The sequence below is a fragment of the Schistocerca americana genome, chromosome 8, assembly GCF_021461395.2.
Source record: "Schistocerca americana isolate TAMUIC-IGC-003095 chromosome 8, iqSchAmer2.1, whole genome shotgun sequence".
Taxonomy (NCBI): domain Eukaryota; kingdom Metazoa; phylum Arthropoda; class Insecta; order Orthoptera; family Acrididae; genus Schistocerca; species Schistocerca americana.
This window is the reverse complement of record NC_060126.1, coordinates 65,037,109-65,059,316: the sequence shown is the minus strand read 5'-3', so window position 1 is coordinate 65,059,316 and position 22,208 is coordinate 65,037,109. Positions and strand designations below refer to the sequence as shown.

Here is a 22,208-nt window from a genome sequence, read left to right as displayed (position 1 = left end):
AATCTACAATAACAGGAAGAGCAATAACTCAATTGTGAAAACAGGAAAGGGAAACGTGTTGCAAAGCAACTAATGAACGTAAATGTGGACAAAGAATTTTAATAAATTCCAAAGAAAAATGTCTTTGTTGTGTATTGATACATTTTAGGGGTATAGTACATCTGAGGTACAAAGAATTAAGTCTTAAAGAGCTTGATATCTACGTCTGTAAAACGTAATACTTTTGTCTGCAAGGAGGGTGACTTTTTTCCCCAATTCAGTTTCAAATAGATCCTGCAGACTCTCAGTAAGTAACTCAATTAGATTGTAATTTAAAATCTAATTTCCAAAACACAATAATTGGAAAAAATAAGAGAAATTCAGTCTTTTTTGTGTGCAAACAATGCTATGTGGGAAAAAGTCTCTAAGCGCATATTGCTGTTCATTTCAAAAACACCACCATGTTAACTAAACTAGGACATCCTTTTGCAGCTGTTACAGTTTTTAATGTTGAAGGAAGGGTTTCCATTATGTTATGACACAAAGAAGGTAAAATTTGTCTTCATTCTTTATGAAGAGATGCTGTTGAACTTTTGGAACAATTTATCTGGCACACAATCTACTCTCTTCATCATTCCAAAGATATACAACACAGATGTCAGATCGGGGTGTGAAGGAAATCTCCCCCACTTTCCCTTTAAGCACAAAAAAAATCAAATATCCTTGGCGGGAAAGAGCATTCAGTCAGATACATAAAAAAGAAACTACTGTCGATGTGTGGAAAATATACTAATGTGCATGCATTCATTAAAAAAGTAATAGTCCAATTTTCTGCATCTTTGCCCTACAAGAGAAAGTGCTTCGTTAGCGAATGCGAATGTGAAAATTAGCGAATGCGAATGTGAAATAATCTGGGTTAAGTTAAGTATCAACAGTGGGTCAGATATGATAGTCGGATGCTTCTATAGACCACCTGCATCAGCAACCGTAGTAGTTGAGCGCCTCAGAGAGAACCTGCAGAACGTCGTGAAGAAGTTTCGTGATCATACTATTGTAATAGGGGGAGACTTCAATCTACCAGGTATAGAATGGGATAGTCACACAATCAGAACTGGAGCCAGGGACAGAGACTCTTGTGACATTATCCTGACTGCCTTGTCCGAGAATTACTTCGAGCAGATAGTTAGAGAACCAACTCGTGAAGCTAACGTTTTAGACCTCATAGCAACAAATAGACCGGAACTTTTCAACTCCGTGAATGTAGAAGAGGGTATCAGTGATCATAAGTCAGTGGTTGCATCAATGACTACAAGTGTAATAAGAAATGCTAAGAAAGGAAGGAAAATATATTTGCTTAACAAGAGTGATAGGGCACAAATCGCAGAATATCTGAGTGACCACCATCAAACGTTCATTTCTGAGGAAGAGGATGTGGAACAAAAATGGAAAAAATTCAGAAACATCGTCCAGTACGCCTTAGATAAGTTCGTACTGACTAAGGTCCAAAGCGAGGGGAAAGATCCACCGTGGTATAACAATCATGTACGAAAGGTACTACGGAAACAAAGAAAGCTTCATCATAGGTTTAAGAGTAGTCGAATCATAGCTGATAAGGAAAAGCTGAACGAAGCGAAAAAGAGCGTAAAGAGAGCAATGAGAGAAGCATTCAACGAATTCAAACATAAAACATTGGCAAACAATCTAAACAAGAACCCTAAAAAGTTTTGGTCATATGTAAAATCGGTAAGCAGATCTAAATCCCCTATTCAGTCACTCGTTGACCACGATGGCACCGAAACAGAGGACGACCGAAGAAAGGCAGAAATACTGAATTCAGTGTTCCGAAACTGTTTCACTGCGGAAAATCGTAACACGGTCCCTGACTTCAGCCGTCGCACGGACGCCAAAATGGAAAATATTGAAATAAACGATATCGGAATTGAAAAACAACTGCTATCACTTAGTAGCGGAAAAGCATCCGGACCAGACGAGATACCCTTAAGATTCTACAGTGATTATGCTAAAGAACTTGCCCCCTTTCTATCAGCAATTTATCGTAGATCGCTGGAAGAACGTAAAGTACCTAGCGACTGGAAGAAAGCGCAGGTCGTTCCCATTTTCAAGAAGGGTCATAAATCAGATGCGAATAATTATAGGCCTATTTCGCTTACGTCAATCTGTTGTAGAATAATGGAACATGTTTTGTGTTCTCGTATTATGACGTTCTTAGATAATACAAATCTCCTTCATCATAACCAACATGGATTCCGCAAACAGAGATCATGTGAAACTCAGCTCGCCCTATTTGCCCAAGAAATTCACAGTGCCGTAGACACTGGCGAGCAGATTGATGCCGTATTCCCGGACTTCAGGAAGGCATTTGATACGGTTCCGCACTTACGTTTAGTGAAAAAAATACGAGCTTACGGAATATCGGACCAGGTTTGTGATTGGATTCAGGATTTCCTAGAAGAAAGAACACAACATGTCATTCTTAACGGTTCAAAATCTGCAGATGTAGAGGTAATTTCGGGAGTACCGCAGGGAAGCGTGATAGGACCTTTATTGTTTACAATATACATAAATGACTTAGTTGACAACATCGGTAGCTCCGTGAGGCTATTTGCAGATGACACGGTTGTCTACAAGAAAGTAGCAACATCAGAAGACTCGTACGTACTCCAGGAGGACCTGCAGAGGATTAATGCATGGTGCGACAGCTGGCAGCTTTCCCTAAACGTAGATAAATGTAATATAATGCGCATACATAGGGGCAGAAATCCATTCCAGTACGATTATGCCATAGGTGGTAAATCATTGGAAGCGGTAACGACCGTAAAATACTTAGGAGTTATTATCCGGAGCGATCTGAAGTGGAATGATCACATAAAACAAATAGTGGGAAAAGCAGGCGCCAGGTTGAGATTCATAGGAAGAATTCTAAGAAAATGTGACTCATCGACGAAAGAAGTAGCTTACAAAACGCTTGTTCGTCCGATTCTTGAGTATTGCTCATCAGTATGGGACCCTTACCAGGTTGGATTAATAGAAGAGATAGACATGATCCAGCGAAAAGCAGCGCGATTCGTCATGGGGACATTTAGTCAGCGCGAGAGCGTTACGGAGATGCTGAACAAGCTCCAGTGGCGGACACTTCAAGAAAGGCGTTACGCAATACGGAGAGGTTTATTATCGAAATTACGAGAGAGCGCATTCTGGGAAGAGATGGGCAACATATTACTACCGCCCACATATATCTCGCGTAATGATCACAACGAAAAGATCCGAGAAATTAGAGCAAATACGGAGACTTACAAGCAGTCGTTCTTCCCACGCACAATTCGTGAATGGAACAGGGAAGGGGGGATCAGATAGTGGTACAATAAGTACCCTCCGCCACACACCGTAAGGTGGCTCGCGGAGTATAGATGTAGATGTAGATGTAGATGTTTCTAATCACCTCAAAAATTACGAGACACTGAACCTCATATCCCCTTGAACATTTTCCTTCCACACTACCACACACGTCCTATTGCAACTGCATTCCTTTTGGTATTGGTTAAAAAGCTTTGTGCTCAAAGCTCAACCATAAAAAGCCAACCACCATCACATCATCATCTTCAGCAAATTATGTTGTATGCTCAACACTTCTTTGCTGAACTCCAAATATGATCACCAGGTTATCACCAGAGTGGCCCATCATGTACCACGACATCACTCCAAAAAAATTTTCACTGTCCCACAAATTAAAGAATGCTTTGAATGTACAACTGTAACTTGTTTTAGACTGATACAGATGTGACCTGTTTAAACGCAAATCCGATATCCTCACTGACCCATTCTGACAGAAATATGTCAACAACACACACACTCTACTCACATTTATGTACCCCAAATCTGCAGATCAAGTTCTGATAGAGGGTGTTCAGAAGGGTGTCCAGAGATTTATTATCACACCGTGTACACCAAAGTCAAATCAGATCATCCACACGATGGAAAAAGATTAATGGGCAACAACGAAACGTTTTGTGAAATGTACATTTCACATACCTTCCCAGCCGCACCAATCGGCTGTGGAGTTGCAAGTATGTGGGCTACTTGCTGCGATCCCTGAGACACTACAGTGACAGGCGTGACGAGTGGCGTCAGCCCCGTGTGTGCAGGGTGGCTGCCGAGAGGGGCCACCACGTGGGTGATGCCTGCAGGCACCGACTTGGTCGCCAGCGTGACACCGGCATGATGGTGCGTAGTGTGCTGCGTGGCTGCGGCAGCGTGTTGCACTGGGTGATGGGGACCCAGCACACCATTTGGTAAGCTGATGCCTATGCAATAAAGTAAATAAAGCATAAGGCAAATTTACAAGGCTCATACATACTTCTTATTTAATTAAATGTAATACAATAAAAAGGCAAAACAATTTTGAACAAAGAAATGAGAACAAATGAAGGGGCGCACACACTATCACAAGAACCAAGAACGTTCGGATTTCTCCCCCCCCCCCCCCCCCCCCCCCCCCCGCCTCTCTCTCTCTCTCTCTCTTCTCACACACACACACACACACAATCAATCAATCCTCAGGTGAAGGAACCACAGATATTAGAAAATATGGCATATACTCCAGTATTTATTTAATTCATTGGGTCTTGAGAATCAGGACTCTTAAAATTTTAGAGATAAAACCTATGGCTCAAAGTTACTTTTAAACTGGTGTTAATATAAACCTGTTTCACTCTGCCACCTCTCACCTGTTTCTACTCCATTGTGTGTTCCACTTACATTCTATACACATCTTCCACTCAGTGTCTGGCCTCTGTTTATAATTTCATACTGTTTTAAGTTCCCCCCTCCTCCTCTCCTCTTTTCCATCCCCCACTCCCCCCTCCTCTCCTCTTTTCTATTAACTGTTTCCATTGTTTCCTTCCAGTATATATTACGCCAACTAAATTTCAAATGTTGGAAATGTTGTGGTTCATTAGTACACTTGGATCACTGGTTGTGTGGTATAGTCAATGCCCGCACCGTAGTGCCTGCAGCTGCGTGGCTGTGGTCTTTACGTCATACAGCCAACGGCCGGCACACCCCGCTTTTGCACAGCTCTGCACAGCTGTACAGCTCAGGCGCGGGCCTCACACACTGCCTCCGCACTGTCAAGGCAACCTCGGCCGGCGTCCTCCCGAGAGATAGTTACATGAGGCCACACTGCCAATCATAACAAGATTCGGTAAGCACTCGAGTATGGCGGGCATATTGCTCCGCCACTCGCCCTATATAGCCGCCAACACTGCCACGCCTGTCAGCCTCATGTTGGGCTACCTACGTGCTACTTTGACATTGCACCCTGGAACAACTCTACACTACCACTGTTTACTATACCGGACTTGGACTATCTGCAGTCCAGATGCTGCTCATGATCAAGCACCATGTTGTGTTGTTATTGTGGAACTGTTGGCAATAAACAGAATTTTGGAACTCACACCAATCGTTATTTGTTGTTTCTCCAATTACAGATACAACAGGTTGTATCTGGTATCTCTCTTGACACTGGATTCAGAGCAGTTTTTCACCATCCCTCCATCTGAAACTACTCCTGATCACACTCTTTGTCCTGAATGAGATACAGTTTTAAATGTTCTAAAAGTTAGAACTTTATTCTAAAGTTCTAAACAAAAGTTAGAATTTGAACATCACTTATTTACAATGTACCTGCCAGCCCAAATGTCATTGTTATCACTTCAGTAGTTGTCAGATGTGAAATCTGTTCCACATAATGCATATTATTTAGTAACAGCAAGTAATAATTTCAGTTTTGTTTTCTCAGTGGGAAACAAGATTTTTCCAGTTTAGTTCCATACCACAAAGCAGAATTAATGAAATGGATAAAGAAAAACTGTGAAGTAATACCTGTTAGTTTTGGGCAGCCTCCTCTTTTTTCAGTGTTACTTCTCCTTACAATAACATCAATTTATTTTTGCACTTCTGGTATTCCCTGACTATTCATACCCTACCCCTATGTTACCAGCACATGTTCTCTGATTTCCTGTCTGTTCTCTTCAAAAAGCTAATTACGAAAACATACTCTCGGACTCACATCGTCTAGCTCTCAACATCATCTCCTTTCTTACTTTTTCTAATTAGCCTTCACAAAAAGAAACATATCTTTGCTGAAGTTTAAATTCTTCCAAATTCTTGGTATAGTAATTATTTTCTATACATCCATTTGTTTGTTCTGGTAACCACAGCCATCTCACCGACTTTAAAGTGATTTGAACTTCCATTTTGTGGTAATTTTTGTATTTTATTATTGCTAATTAATATGACAAAATTATGTTACAAGCAGTATTATGTTCATGATTACGAAGTCTTTCGCGACAGAGTCCTTGCATAAAAAGTTCTCGGTTTACTTGCCACGTCAAATTTGGATAAAATCCCAAGCTTTCGATGACTACCCCGGCATCTTCGTCAGGGGTAAAACTGACTGTCGCGGACCGGTGAGGCCGCCGGTTTCACCGTGACGTCATCCAGCCAAAGCCATCCACTACTTATAAAAGCGGAAGCCTCACTGGTCTGCGACAGTCAGTTTTACCCCGACGAAGATGACGGAGGTAGTCATCAAAAGCTTGGGATTTTATCCAAATTTGACAGGGCAAGTAAACCGAGAACTTTTTATGCAGTATTATGTTCATGTTGGACTACGTTAAAAAAAAATAACATGGTGTTTGTAAAATTTCATCAGAGGAAATGTACTTGGGGCTACATGTCTGACAAAAGGAAAACTTTGTAACTACCACATCAGTCATTAACTATCATCTACTCCACGCAAAATCACATTCAACATTAATAAAAGCAATATCATCTTCATTTGAAAGTAACAACTCATTCCAGTAATTCCTGAAGTTAGAATCCTGTGTCTTACCTCCAGTAATTGTGGCCAGTGGTGGGTGCTTGCGAGTGCCGTTGGCTGGCAGTAGGTTCAGTTCTGCACCTCCAGGCAAGGCCACCATCTTGTTAGTGAGGTGTAACGTCGGCAGTGAGATCGCCGCACTAGTAGGGGACTCACGCAGCCGCTCCGTACTGACACCTAAATTGAGAAAAGTCTCTCAGTGTACAAACCATTAAGATGCCCAGAGAAGATGGTGTTCCAACAGAAGTGTTTAAAGCTGGAAAACAATAGAAATGAAGCTTACATAATTATTTACAGAATGTATCTTTAAATAAAAACTAGTAAAGTTAACAAGGGTGTCACAAAACTAGTTGAGGAGCTTGTAATTTGGGCAGCTGATGACAACTGGGTGGTCAGCTCAAGGAATAAAAAAGTAAGTAAAAAAGGCACGAGCACTTTTAATAAACTGAATAGAGTTTTCAAAATTGAGCTAATGGTGTGTCTGGAATAGGAAGTTTACAATAAATATATATTACCAATCTTGGCTCGTAGCAGTAAGACACGAATTTTTAATGCAAGAACCATTCAAAACCAGATGGTGTAATGGGTAGGTATACAACATACGAAAAGACAGATTATTAATTATCGTAAAGAAAACCAGTTAACTTGCAGACAGACGCAACTAAAAGACATATAACTCTGGCCAGAATGCAACTGTCTTGCTGGATGCAAGCGACAGTCTGGAGGGGCTGGGGAAGGGAAAAGGATAGTAGTGTGTGAGTGGGGAGAGAGACGAACACCTGATGGAGTGTGCAGGTACTAGAATGCCAATACGTGCAGCGTCAGAAAGTTGTGGGGAAGGGGAAGTGGAGAAAAAAGGAGCAAAAAAGGGAGATGAGTGGGGAAAGACAGGTGGATGTATTGGCAGAGGGTAGCAAATAACCAGGGTGTAAGGTGAGAATGGGGAGGAGATGACGGGACGGAGGGGACGGAAACTGTTAAGTGGAGGGTGTGGGGACAGTAGTTACAGTAGGCTGAGGCTGGGATAATTATGGGAGCAGAGAATGTGTTGTACGGATAACTCCCACCTGTGCCATTCAGAGAAGCTGGTGGTGGAGAGAAGGATCCAGATGGCTCGGGTAGTGAAGCACCCATTGAAATCAAGTGTGTTATGTTCAGCTGCATGTTGTGCCACAAGGTCTACTTTGCTCTTGGCCACAGTTCGGGTGTGGCCGTTCATCCTGGTGAACAGCTGGTTCGTAGTCGTACCAATATAAAGAGCTGTGCAATGATTGCAGCAGAGCTGGTAAATGACACGGCTGGTTTCACTGGTGGCCCAGCTTCTGATGGGACAGGACAATCCTGTGACAGGACTGGAACAGAAAGTGCTGGATGGGTGGATTGACCAGGTTTTGCACCTGGCTCTTCCACAGGGATATGATTGTTGTGGCACAGGCTTGGAATTGGGAGTGGTATAGGGATGGACCAGGATGTTGTGGAGATTTGACTGAATGTCACTTTAGGAGGGGTGGGAAGTATCTCAGGTAGGATGTCCTTCATTTCACAGCATGATGTTAGGTAATCAAAGCCCTGGCGAAAGATGTGGTTCAGTTGTTTCAGTCCCGTGTGGTACTGAGAATTGAAGGGGACACTCCTTTGTGGCCGGTTCTTGTGGAGGGGTGGATTGGGGGTGTGAGGGGGAAATAGCATGAGAGATCTGTCTTTGCACTCCCTACCAACTCTCCATCAGCGAAAACATTCCCGTACACTGTTGTTCACCTTTCCACCAAAACCGTCAGCTCCACAGAAATTTCAGTTCTATCCAAAGGCATTACCTTTATCCCCACATCCAATTTAAGCATGCGGACTTGACAAAGACCAACTCTCATTCTGCCAATCCCTACAATCAAAGCACTTCTTTGTCACTAATCCCTCCAACAAAAACCACCCTAATTCTGAGACTGCATCCAACCTCTTCCAGGTCATACCACCATACAACCATGACCCCCCCCCCCCCCCACATGCCCACACCTCCAACTTAGCCTCACCATCCCTCCCCAAATCCCTTCCTCGGAACACCAACCTTTCAATGTCAAAACAAATTCTGACCTAATCATCCTACCTGCAGACAAAGGTTCCACCACTGTTGTTATGAATCACAGTAACTACATGGCAGAAGGATTCTGCCAATTATCTGACTACTCCATATATAAACTCTGCCAGAGTGATTCCATCCCAAAAGTTCAGCAGGACCTCCAATTCCTGCTTAAAGCCCTAGGCCCTTCCCACAACATCTCCTCTGAATCCATTTCTCTCATCACCCTTATAGCACCCCACACACACCAACCTTCTACATGCTCCCCAAAATCCACAAACCCAACAATCTTGGACACCCCATTGTGGCTGGTTATTGTTCAATCACTGAAAGATTTCAGCCCTCATTGACCAACACCTCCAACCAATTGCCTGAATCTAGCCTCCCACATCAAAGAAACCTACTACTTCCTGCACCGTCTCTCCACCATCCCCACTCCTTTACCTCCTGGATCCCTACTCATCACAGTTGACACCACCTCCCTAATCACAAACGTCCCTACCCACTATCTCATTCCTCATACATCTTAATAACTTTATTCTAACCCAAAACTACTTCTCCTTTGAAGGGAAGGTATATAAACAAATCTGCAGAACAGTCATTGGCACATGCATGGCACCCTCCTATGCCAACCTGTTTATGGGCCATCTAGAGGAGATCACATAGCCTCTCAAACCACTAAACCCCTAGAGGGGTTCAGATTCACTGATGATATCATCATGATCTGGACTCAGGGCCAAAACACCCTATCTTCGTTCCTTCATAACCTCATTGCCTTCACTCCCATTTGTTTCACGTGGTCCTCCTCAACCCAACATGCCACCTTCCTAGCTATTGATCTCCTCCTCTTTGATGGCTCCATCTGCATCTCTGTCCATATTAAACTCAACAACCACTAACAGCCACCACCGCCAACAACCACCACCTGAATTTTGACAGCTGTCATCCCCTTCACACCAAAACATCCCTCCCGTACAGCCTGGAAAACCAGGGATGGGGTATCTGCAATGACAAAAACTCTCTTGCTCAGTGTGCTGAATTTCGCACCAAGCCCTTCAGAGACAGGCAAAAACAGATCTCTCATACCATTTCCCCTCACACCCCCAATCCTCTCCCTCTCCAAGAACTGGCTGCAAATGAGTGGCTCAGTACCACACAGGACTGGAATAACTGAACCACACCTTTCGCCAGGGCTTTGATTACCTATCATCATGCCACGAAATGAGGGAAATTCTAACCGAGATACTTCCCACCTCTCCTGAAGTGATGTTCCATCGCCCACCCAACCTCCACAACATCCTAATCCATCCCTATGCCACTCCCAATCCCAAACCCTTGCCACAAGGATCACATCCCTGTGGAAGAGTCAGGTGCAAAACCTACACAATCCACCTACCCAGCATTTCCTATTCCAGTCCTGTCACTGGTTGATCCTAGGCCAGGTTATCTGTGAAAACAGCCATGCCATTTACCAGCTCTGCTGCAATCACTGCACAGCTCTTTATATTGCTATGCCTACCAACAAGCTGTCCATCAGGATGAACAGAGATCACCAAACTGTGTCCAAGAGCAAAGCAGACCACCTTGAGGCACAACAAGCAGCTGAACATAACACACTTGATTTCAGTGGGTGCTTCGCTACCTAAACCATCTGGATCCTTCCCTCCATCACCAGCTGCTCTGAACTGCACACACATTCTCCACTCTCATAATCATCCCAGCCTCGACCTACTGTAACTACTGTCCCCACACCCTCCACCTAGTTTCCACCCCGTCCATCTTGTCATCTCCTCCCAATTCTCAGCTCCCACCTTGTTTTATTTGCCACCCTCTGCCAATGTAATGCATTCAGCCATCTTTCCCCACTCCTCCCCTTTTTTGCTCCTTTTTTCTCCACCTCCCTTCCCCACAACTTTCTGGCACTGGCCCTGTTGGCATTCTAGTCTCTGCACGCTCTACCAGACAGCGTTCATCTCTCTCCCCACCCACACACACACTACTATCCTTTCCCCATCCCCGCCCCCTTCACCTGCTGCTTGCATCCAATATGATAGTTGCATTCCAGCTTCCTCAGATGCTGCAGTTGGTGGTAATGCGTCCATGAGGTATGCTTGCCTGTGTGTATTAACAGTGTGTGTGTGTGTGTGTGTGTGTGTGTGTGTGTGTGTGTGTGTTTGTTTTACTGAGGAAAGCTGTGGCCGAGTTTTATGTAAGTGTCTTTTAATAGTGCTTGTCTGCAACTTAACGCATTTTCTTTATGGTAAGTAGCAATCTGTCTTTTTCTACATTGCTGATATTCCTGCATGGAGTTTCCATTGTTTGATTTTTGAGATATACAATGGAAAGTATTGAGAAGGGTGAAGGTTTGGTGCTGGAGTGATAAAAGTAATTATGACTGTAATGAAAACAAAATAGCGATAGACAAGACATATAGCCGGGTGAAGGGGTGATGGACAGGCCAGAAAACTTCTTTGCGGGATTCCAAGAGATGAGGAAGGACAGAGGTAAATACTTAACAGAAAGTGGGTTGACAACCTCAGAAATTATGCACGAGTACCAAGTAGCACATATTTGATGCATGGACAAGTCTACAGGAGGATTTTGTATGAGGTCTGTTCAAAAAATTATAGGACATTTGTAATTTTGCGCCAATGGTGTGTTGGAGTGAGATGCAGTTGGCATTCTTGCATGCACCTTTGTTTAATGTGTAATTGCCAAACGTTTCATATGTCAGTTATTGTTCAGTGGTGTATTGAGTAGAACGTTGTGTTGCATCTGCATTAAATTTTGCGTGAAATTCAAGGAAACCTTCACAGAGACTCACAAAATTATGCAGAAAGTCTACGGTGATGAGTGCGTAACCCATACTCAGTGTTACAAATGGTTTGCACAGTTTAAAAATGTCCAGACAGAAGTTAAAGATGACCCTCTTTCGAAAGGCCCTTTGAAATCTACCAATAATGCCCACGTCAGGAAAGTCAATGAAATAGTGCAGGCCAATTGGAGACTGATAGACAGAGATATTTCAGAAGAATGTAACATTTCAGTTAGAACACATCACGAAATCCTGACACAGCATCTTGGAATGCATCGTATTGCCGCAAAATTCATCCCACGGCTCACAGGTCGGCACCAGAAAGACCCTTGCCTCGCAATCTGTGAAGGGCTTTTGGATCACGCAAATGAGAACGAGGTGCTTCTTAAGAGAATCATAACTGGTGATGAGACGTGCGTCTAAGGTTATGATATTGAGATCAAGGTTCAGTCTTCACAATGGAGCAGAAAACGTTCTCCAAGACCAAGAAAAGTGCATTAGCTCAGGTCAAATATCAAAGCCATGCTATCGGTTTTCTTTGACTTTGAAGAATTAGTTCATCACGAATTCGTGCCAAAAGGAGAAACTGTTAACTGATGGCACTATCGGGATGTGTGAAGGGATCGACCTGAAATGTAGTGAGACACCTCACAGCTCTCGCGTCTCAATATTGCACCAGCGCGTTCATTCCTTTAGGTGCATGACTGTTGCACAAAAAACGAAATCATTGTGCTGCCTCATCCTCAATACTCTCCAGACCTGACCCCTGCAGACTTTTTTTTATTTCCAAAGTTCAAAGCCCCACTGGAAGGACAATGATCTGCAACGATAGACGAGATGAAAGAAAATTCACAGACAGTGCTTTGCGCGATGCAGCAAGAGGCATACTGAGACTGCGTCTGAAAGTGGAAACGGCACTGGGAGCAGTGTATCAATTGTGGAAGAGACTATTTCGAAGAAGACAATGCACAATAAGTAAAAGGCAAGCACAGAAAAATTCAGTGGACAATGGTCCAAAATTTTCCGAAAAGACCTCGTATGCTAGTAAATATATCAAATGTCTGATGACAACAACTTTCATTTGAAAACAGTATGTTATCTGTAATAAGTGTTCTGAAGGACACCTAGATTCACGGCCTTCAAATACTTGGAAATTAATTCCTGCAAATGTGACTTTATCGAGCTCTGCCCGAAGTATAACATGTATAACGTGCCTGTATGATGGTGTGACGAAGATTGCGGGTGGTGCACGGTGAGCGACAGCGGCTGCGGCTCGGCTGGCAGCACACGCAGGCCTGATGACGCCAGCAGCTGGATGGCAGGGCTCACCAGGGCCGCCGCGAGGCCCGGTGCTGCACTCACCATCTGTACAGCCCAAACGTTCGTGTTGCTGCAGAGTCACGTGTCTTACAGTATATCAGAAAAATCTCATCATAAACGTGCTTCATTCGAATCTTTTTCTACACATATAATAAAAAAATTAAATCAGCCACGTTTGAAATTGACTTAAATAATCTGGATTGCGGTTTGGAAGGCCGATTTGAGCAAATACTTTGAAAATTACAGCTTTTTAACAGTGGATGCTGCAACTGGCTGATCTGTCGTAAGTTCCAACTTTGTCAATCATTCATATTATTTATTTTGTAACATATTATAAATAACTAATTTATTCTTGCTCATAATTCGTCTTATTGCTTTATGGTCTGAGATACTCAGGCATATGGAGAGCAACATAATACCTACAAAACCACCAGGACGTATTTTTGTTGCACATACTCAGCAGTCACGTGTTGGATGTTTTTTATTTTTCCCTCTGAGGGGTGAGAGCTGACGTCTTCATCTTCCCTCATCCACACAACAGGGGAGGGTGGTGGTTTCCCTCTGCCTGGGGTCTGAACGATCCACTCGTCCTTCCCAACCTTCCGAAATCTATCCCTCTTTTCTAACATTTCCAAACGCTACAAACAGTTCTCTCTATCTTTCTATTTGTCTACTGACAGTATTGGAATGCTATTGGAAGGTAAGTATGATCTGACCATTCTGTACTCTTGTAATTTTATAGTTTTCTAAAGACAGTTCTTCTTCTGATGTAAGGAATAACCTATTTATACCATCCACTCTCCTTGTCTCCTGATAAATTACAAATACATTAGTGATTTCCAAACCAAACATGTGAAAGAAGATATTTCATCGATCCCACGAAATCCTATCTCTTGAAAGGGTAATAAGTAGTCATTTCATTTAATCCTATTTCACTGGCATTGAAGACTATATCTCAAAGCTGAGGAATGCTTTTAGATGCTGCAGCAAAAGCTACATAAAGAGAGCTGTTGTCAACTACAAGCAGTACAGAATCAAAGAGGCAGCCAAACCAAGTATCCTCCTATGTGCAATTAAAACTGTTCCCGAATGAGGATACCTAGTGAATCAGCAGCTACAGAATTTTATATACTGCACTATCCACACTTGTGTGACATCTCTAACCGTTACCACCTGAGTGCTTCCCAGACTTAAAGCACAATGTGTTGTTACAAAATAGTTTAAAATGAAAATAGGGTGTGAAATGGAGAAATGCACAATTCGGAAAACGAGGAGACTGCCAAGAATTATGATGCTTTAATTCAAAGAGCATATCTAAACACAGCAATGTGAATGATACATCTTATTATTTCCGGTGATTATTTGAGATGGAGCAAAACATGTTGACGTACTGGAAAGAAAGTTTCACTAGCAGTAGGAATAATTTTTGTAAAGAACTAAATGGCAATGCCTTGCATCAGAAAAGTACGCTATGTAAATGTAAAGTACTACACAATGCATTGCCTGCAAATATAATGATTATTAAAACCATTAGATATATATTTTTAAAAACGTTTCTACAACACCGAGGAATACATACATTATTCTCACGGATATATGTGAGATTTAAACTTAGGAAAAGGACAGGCTGCTACTCATGGATGACCCACTAGAGTTGCAGACAGGCACAACCAAAAGACTGTTACACTTTATAGCACGGCCGGCCAAACGCTGCACAGTGTGCAGACATGCGGAAGTGATGCACATGTGCGCACGTGTGCGACAGCGAGCGACAGCGACATCTGTTATTAGACATGTGTCCTAAATGAATGGCGGCGGCTCCTCTTCCCTGGTGACCGTAACTTTAACAGAGAAGTACTGAGAAATGGCAGGTACTGTGAAAAAGCAAAGAACGGAAGATCTATGTTCTCAGTCGTTTTGATCAAGCATCAGTGATGAAAATCTCCCCGCAACTGCTTGCGTTTGTCAATGAGCCGTGCTTTTGTGCCCGATATTAGCTATATCATTTCTCATGACCAGTGATAAACATGTTTGGATTTATTCCTTTCATAATTAAAAATTATTGTTTACTAACTGTGCACTATTGCCTCATTCTGCTCCATGTTTCATTATTATAAGGAAAATTGGTCATTAAACCGATTGTTGTATACTTACATTTAGGTTCTTTTTTTTAAAAAAAAATGTGTGAAGGGCTACGCTCAGCTGAAGTCGATAAAACATAACATTCATCTAATTGTCGGTTATTGTGCAGATTTCAGATGGAACTGATGAAAGATATAGCAATAATGGTACAGGTCATCATTGAGAGATCTGCGGTTGTCATTCTGTTCAGAGGTCAGTGAGACAGAAATTATGTGGGTATAACTCAGGGCACCGAGAATTAGTTATAGGAAACCTTGCATTAGTTTAATGTTATTTGAAATCATGACTAAGGTTCGTTGGAAGTCGCTAAGTGCTCTCTTTCTTAAATACTAGATCAAAAACACTAAGCGTATTTACGTGCCGTCAGTCAAGCTGCCTTAATAAAAACCCACGGTTGTTAACTGTATTACTTGTCTTACTGGGTTAAACTGTTAACATAAAAGTAGACGTCTCAATGAGTAGACTGTGACAGTATTTTAAATGTTTAATACGCGAAATACCTTCCCATGGTTGGCATGCAAGCTGTGGAAAGAGCACTAGAATGCGCCGGTACAGAGTATCTCAGCAAGTGGATAAAGCGACATCTGTGCGTAGAAACATGTACTACATGAACACTGACGGCTTCGGCGTGCACGCTGTGACCCGGAAGTTGCACATGTGCAGGAGCACCGCACGCGTGCAGAATTCCTGGCCGGCCCTGCTTTATAGCTTTGTACCAAAGCCTTCTTCAGGTAGGAGTGGGGGTGGGGGTCCACCACCCATACATAGTCACACAAGCAAGTACCTCATATACACATGACCACTACCACCGCAATTCCTGTCACAGTTGCCAGTGGTAGTGGCCACGTGTGTATGAGGTGTGCTTGCTTGTGTGAATGTGTTTGTGTTCCCTCTGCTGAAGAAGGGTTTGGCTGAAAGCTATAATGTCAGAGCTGCCAGTGGTTAGTGGTCATGTGTGTATCGGGTTTGCCTGCTTGTCCGAATATGCGTGTTTTTTTCTTTACTCGTAATGGTGAGTAGCAATTTATCCTTTTCCAAATACTGTTGATATTGCACTCTGGAGTTTCCATTGTTTATTATTTAAATTTTTTGTTCATAAATAAAACAAATTTCTTTACCAATGATTATATCTAAATTCTGTCTATTTTATATCTCTTTAGAAGTGACTTGTCTATCTACACCCCTAGAGAAAGACAAGTCACTGTTTAATGTTGTTACCACAACTTTTGAACAGTTCTGTGTTCATTTACTTCAAATTTTTACATGACACTCTAATGAGCATTCAGACAGTTATAACTATACATATTTTAGTTATATAATACAATAATTCATATGTAATATATCGAAGGGGAAATGCTGAAACCAAAAACCGCAAAATATTTGCACAAAACACTAATAAACATTCAGACGGCCCTAGGATATATATATCTTTCTCAATGACAGTTTATAGATTCTCTATTAAATCCAACTGCAAGAAAGAAAATACTGTGCTGTGAAAATGTGTTGTTTCATTTTCTTTCTCACAGTCAGTTGCAACTACAATAACAGGTCAAGTCAACCATTAACACAAATTGTTTAGCACATATATATTTTTTCTCTCTACATACAATTTCAGACAAAAATAATATACACAATAATTTTCTGTTTTGTATTCTTCCTTGTCATTGGTTTCACAGAAAATAGGAAAGTTGTATTTATGCTTACCAGCTTATCATTAGAGTACTACAACAGAATCTTAATCATTCAGAACTTTGAAATCCTACCACTTTGCAGATTAAAACTATTCTAAATACTATCATCAAGGCTACTATCCTCACAGATTCAGCAGCTGAAGGGATCTCTCACAAACTCCACACACCAATGATCCCAAACGATTTACGCACTCATTTTAAGCAACTTCAATTCTTAATCGAGATGTCATTTGCAATTACAATAAAAAAACAAGGTCGGAGAGAGTAAGGGACACGAGGGCAATAGGGGAAAGGAAATATGTGTGTGTGTGTGTGTGTGTGTGTGTGTGTGTGTGTGTGTGTGTGTGTGTGTGTGTGTGAGAGAGAGAGAGAGAGAGAGAGAGAGAGAGAGAGAGAGAGAGAGAGAGAGAGAGGTGGGGGAGGGGAGAGGTAGTTTAGGATGTATATGTAAGTCTCATACATATTTAGCAACTGCGATGCATTGCTGACTTCGCAAGTTACCATAGAAAACGAACAAAGAATAAATAAATATTATTATTATACAGCACAGGAGTAACTCTGTCGCATTTAAGACAGTGAGCTTTTACACCTCGAGCACAATTTCAGCACCTGTAAACTGGTACTCACATGTGCAGACACAGGCAGCTGCAGATGGTGCGTGGGCGGTGGGGGTGGCAGTGCATGCTGGTGCGGAGGAGTCGCCACCGCAGCGGTGGGCCGCGGGCTCTGCTGCCGCGTCGAGGTACTCGCGTCCTCGGTAGCGTGCTGCTGCGGAGAGCCTGGAGTGGCCGTGCTCGAGAGTGAGGAGGTGCTGCTGTACATGGGGCCAGTTCTCTGCAGGGTCTCCTCCCCGTCACTCAGATCTGCACCGGCTGCAACAGATTGAAAAAACCTGCTATATGAGTTTGCTTGTGTCAGATCTAACCAGCAGTAGCTGGTTTCTAGGGTCAGTGTCAAATAATATTCACAAGTTATGGCAGACGCAACATATTACGTACACACATAAATTAACTGTATTTTTGTTCTGTATGTTGGTATTATGTTTGATGCGGGTTTATTTATCGATTCTCTTTTTTTATTTGTAATTCACTGTTGCTATTTGAGTTTACATATTATGATTTTGTCATATGGGGATTGTGAGTGGAGCTCTGGAGCCTAAAAAATGGAGTACCAAGTGGAGAACTTGGAACATTTCCCACATATTCTCCTGTTTGAGTTAAATAGAGGAGTGACAGCAGTGGTGGCAGCCAGAAACTTAATGCACCATGTATGGGGATAATGCCTTTGGACGGAGCACAGCAAGAAAATGGTACTCTCATTTTAAGGAGTCATTAGCGACTCTCCACGTTCAGGAAGAGTTTCAAGATTTTATGAAGATTGTTTAAATGCATCAATCCACAACAGTATACTCGATAAATAGCAAATGTGATAAACTGTGATCTTTCCACCATTGTGTGCCATTTACAAGCAATGGGGAACGTTCAAAATCAAATGTATGGGTATCGCATGCCGTAAACCAAAATCACTAAAATCATTACGTGGCCATATGTGCATCTCTCCTTCCTCATCATCAATTGGCTTGTGGATAGCACCGACCATTCCTTACGAAATGAAATGTCGTGCAGCAGACCGGTCACCTGGTGCAAGTCTTTTGAGTTGACGCCACTTGGGCAACTTGCATGTCGATGGGGATGAGGCAATGATGAAGACGACACAACACTCAATGATGAAGACGACACAACACTCAGTCCCTTAGCAGAGAAAATCTCCAACCCAGCCGCGAATTGAACCCGGGCCCCTTTGCGCGGCATTTTGTCGTGCCGACCACTCGGCTATCGGCGCGGCCACCATTCCTTATGCTGTCTTGTTACTGCTGATGAGAAATGGTGCCTTTATGCTAGCATAAGGAAAAGAAAGTAATGGTTGAGCCCGAACAAAGCAGCAGCTCCCTATACAAAGAAGTGCGCGCATCCACAAAAGATAATGTTTTGCATCTGAAGGAACAGCAACAGTGTAGTGTACTACAAATTCTTCCCCGTGGTGTAACCGTCATTGCTGACATTTACTACCAACGACTGAGACATCTTGAAGATATAGTCCAAGAACGGTGAGCAGGAAGACTGCACAAAGTGACGCTAATCCATGATAAGGCCAGCCGATATTTTGTTAGACTGACAGAAAAGACTACACAGGACTTGGGCTGGGAAGTCATTCTGTACCCACCTTATTCACGTGATCTTGTGCCCTCAGATTTTCACCTTTTCCACTCTGAATCAAACAACCTTCAACAAACTTCCTTTACAGATTACAACGTGTTCCGAACACTAGTTGACGAGTTGTAAGTAGTGAAGGAGAATATTTTATTGTTGACTAAAGTCTCTGTTACATGTATCTCTTGCATTTACTAAACTTATTGAAAAATGCTACAAACATATTCACTAATTTAATATACACATTCAATCAATTAACTTCTGCTCCAGGTATGCTTACTTCATTGTGAGTTAGATCACTACTATTATGATAAATCAGCACTATTTTGAAATATCTGTGTTGCAAATGTAGACTTCTCTCTGAATCAATTTACAAAACTAGCTGATGAATTGTTCCACTGCGAAATTATTCTTAAAAGTAATGGATGACACATTGTCACCAACAATTCTGCAAATTGTTCAATTTTTTAAAAATATGTACAACTGTCTCAGCTGCAACAAGTCACAATGGATAACTAGTTTCAATCACATTTAATGACCATCTTGAGATCTACAAATAAAATGAAATAAAACATCAAATAATAATTATTTCTGCAGATAACATACATTGAAATTATTTAAACTTTAAAGACTCTTAAAAATTTACCTGAATAAGCAGATGATATAGAATGACAGTACTTAAAATTTAAGATTTTTAAAATTCTATCTAATTAATCTCAAGTAGTGAGAAGTCAAAATTATTAAGGGCATGGTCATAACTCTAACATAAAAGGAACAGCACCACACCAAATTTTTGACAACACTCTGTGGCATCAAGAATTTTACTATACCCACTTTGCGTCATACGAATCAGTGCATTGTGAATGATAGGTAAGGGAGGGAAGGAAGTGGAAGGGCCAAAGAAAAGCACTGATACTGTTCAGTATTCTAATGTAATACTGGTATTGTCTACAAGATACAAGGAGTAATTTAGGTAATTCAGCTAACACTGATACACAACAAATGTCAAAATTAATAATTAAATTATTAATGTAAAAAAGTATTTAGCACATGTAGTTTTTGGCAGTGTGTGTCTGAGGTGCGTTTACTGCATGTGTACATTGAGTTCACTCTGCCTGAAACCATGACTCAGGCACACTGCCAATAAATGTGGCGAGCTGCTGAAGTTGTCTTCTGTTAAATGGAGCTGTAGCAAAGCTGGAGAGCTCAGTACATCGTCAAAATTCTTTAAATAAAATGAATTGAGTAGTTTATGTGGTTCTTTCACACAATGTCTATTTATTTCAAGTTCCTCCAAAAGTTCAAAAACATCCATATTTACATGCTAACTGAATACAGTGAAGAGCACCCGATACAAAAGGGCAACAACTTCAGAAAATTGGGTTAAGAAGATGTTTCGATAGAAGCAAAACTATCAGATTTCGACTAAAACATGATACAAAGACAGCAAGTTGTAAATTTTGTGTGTCCGGTGTGTATAAGATTAAATACAGTGATTTTCAAGAGTGGTATATATGTGTCAAACTGGTAGAACTTTAGAGACCCAATTTAAAGAACACTTATCACTGCGAAATCCTAAGATGTTATTTGAAAAGCATCTAAATGACACTAAACATCTGGTTGGACCAATAGACATACATCTTAAACTTTAACACATGGTGCCTAAGCGAATCCCTCGGGTGAAAATTGCATGCACTAAATGTTTTAATTCAATTATGAATTTAGCAACATGTTTTACGTATCAATGTTAGCTGCATTATCTAAATTGCTCTTTGGTTCTAAATTACTTGTGTTGTATCTTTTAGACAATATCTGTATTACATTCCAAAGTTGCACAGCACTAGTTCTCTTCTTTGGCCCTTCCCCTCTCCTTCCTCCCTTGCCTATCATCCATGATGCATGGGTCTGTACAATGCATGCGCGTCTGTATAGATGCAATGTGGGTTTAGTTAAATCCTTGATGCCACAGAAATGTGGTGTAGTGCTGTTCCTTTTGTGTTACAACCTATGGCTATGTTGTTGTTGTTGTTCTGAGAACTCATGGTTAATCAGGATAATTTTAAGAGTTCTAAATTCTAAGAATTTTTGCAGTTTAAATAATGTCAATGTATGTTATCTACATAAATAGTTATTTATTAAGGTTTTAATTCATTTAACTTTTATATCTGAGTACGATCTTAAATGTGACTGAAAATATTTATCGAGTGTGACTACTTGAAGCTGAGACTTGTAATAAATATTTTAAAGATTCTTAAGTGCTGTGCCTTTCAAATGTACATGGAATACTGTAGGCCTATTTGCTGAATTTTTTATACAAATTGTTCATTCAATTTCCTTTAAACCCCTTGTGCCCACTGCAGCACTTCATATTATAAAGAAATTTATGAATTTCATTAGGTAAGTTGATGCTTTTAACTTTAGGTCAATCTAATTGCAGCTGAATGTTTCGTGCCACGTGTGTTTTGTCTCTGTTATTTGAATGGCAACTTCAGCAGTATATTTTAAAAGTTCCTGATGTCATCAGATACATTTCTCGTGCAGTGGTTGTGATGATGAATGGCATATTGGTACAAACTTCAAATTTTCATAACTGTCATCAACTGTGCCAGTCTTTGTAACTGTTAATTCACAATGTTACTTTTAATAAACATTTTCCACATATAATACATTATCTGACCACAAGTCTCCGGGTAGCACTATTTAGTGCAGATGTAACCCCCGGCTGTCTCGAGGCGCAAACTCGTCAGTAGGAGAGGTGGAGAGTATTGCACTGTCAGTAGAGAAGCAGTAACAGTAGAATGGGTGAGTCGGTAGAGCTCGGTGACTTCGAATGTGGACCAGTCACCAGATGTCACTAGAGTCACAGATTCGTCACGGACATTTCGACCTTTCCAAAGCTGCCCGAGTCAGCCGTTGCTGACGTGACAGTGAACTGGAAATGCAAAGGAGCAACTTAGCTAAACCGAGACCAGTAATCAGTCTCGAGTTATCCAGCTAGTGCAATGACTGTGTGTAGAGAGTTAAAAACAATAGGGTATAATGGCTGAGCAGCTCCTCGTGGCCCACACATTTCTGT

At 41.5% G+C, this 22,208-nt stretch overlaps 1 protein-coding gene across 1 annotated transcript in view; it reads right to left on the bottom strand.

The window, feature by feature from the left end:
* LOC124545014 (max-binding protein MNT-like) overlaps positions 1-22,208 on the bottom strand; it is an 83,955-nt gene that overhangs the window by 3,872 nt on the left and 57,875 nt on the right. The window contains exons 4-7 of the mRNA XM_047123791.1: positions 17,550-17,794; positions 12,984-13,134; positions 6,893-7,057; positions 4,030-4,301 (exon numbers count right to left, since the gene is read on the bottom strand). Coding sequence (XP_046979747.1) covers positions 4,030-4,301; positions 6,893-7,057; positions 12,984-13,134; positions 17,550-17,794 — 833 coding nt within the window. The remainder of the gene's footprint in view (positions 1-4,029; positions 4,302-6,892; positions 7,058-12,983; positions 13,135-17,549; positions 17,795-22,208) is intronic.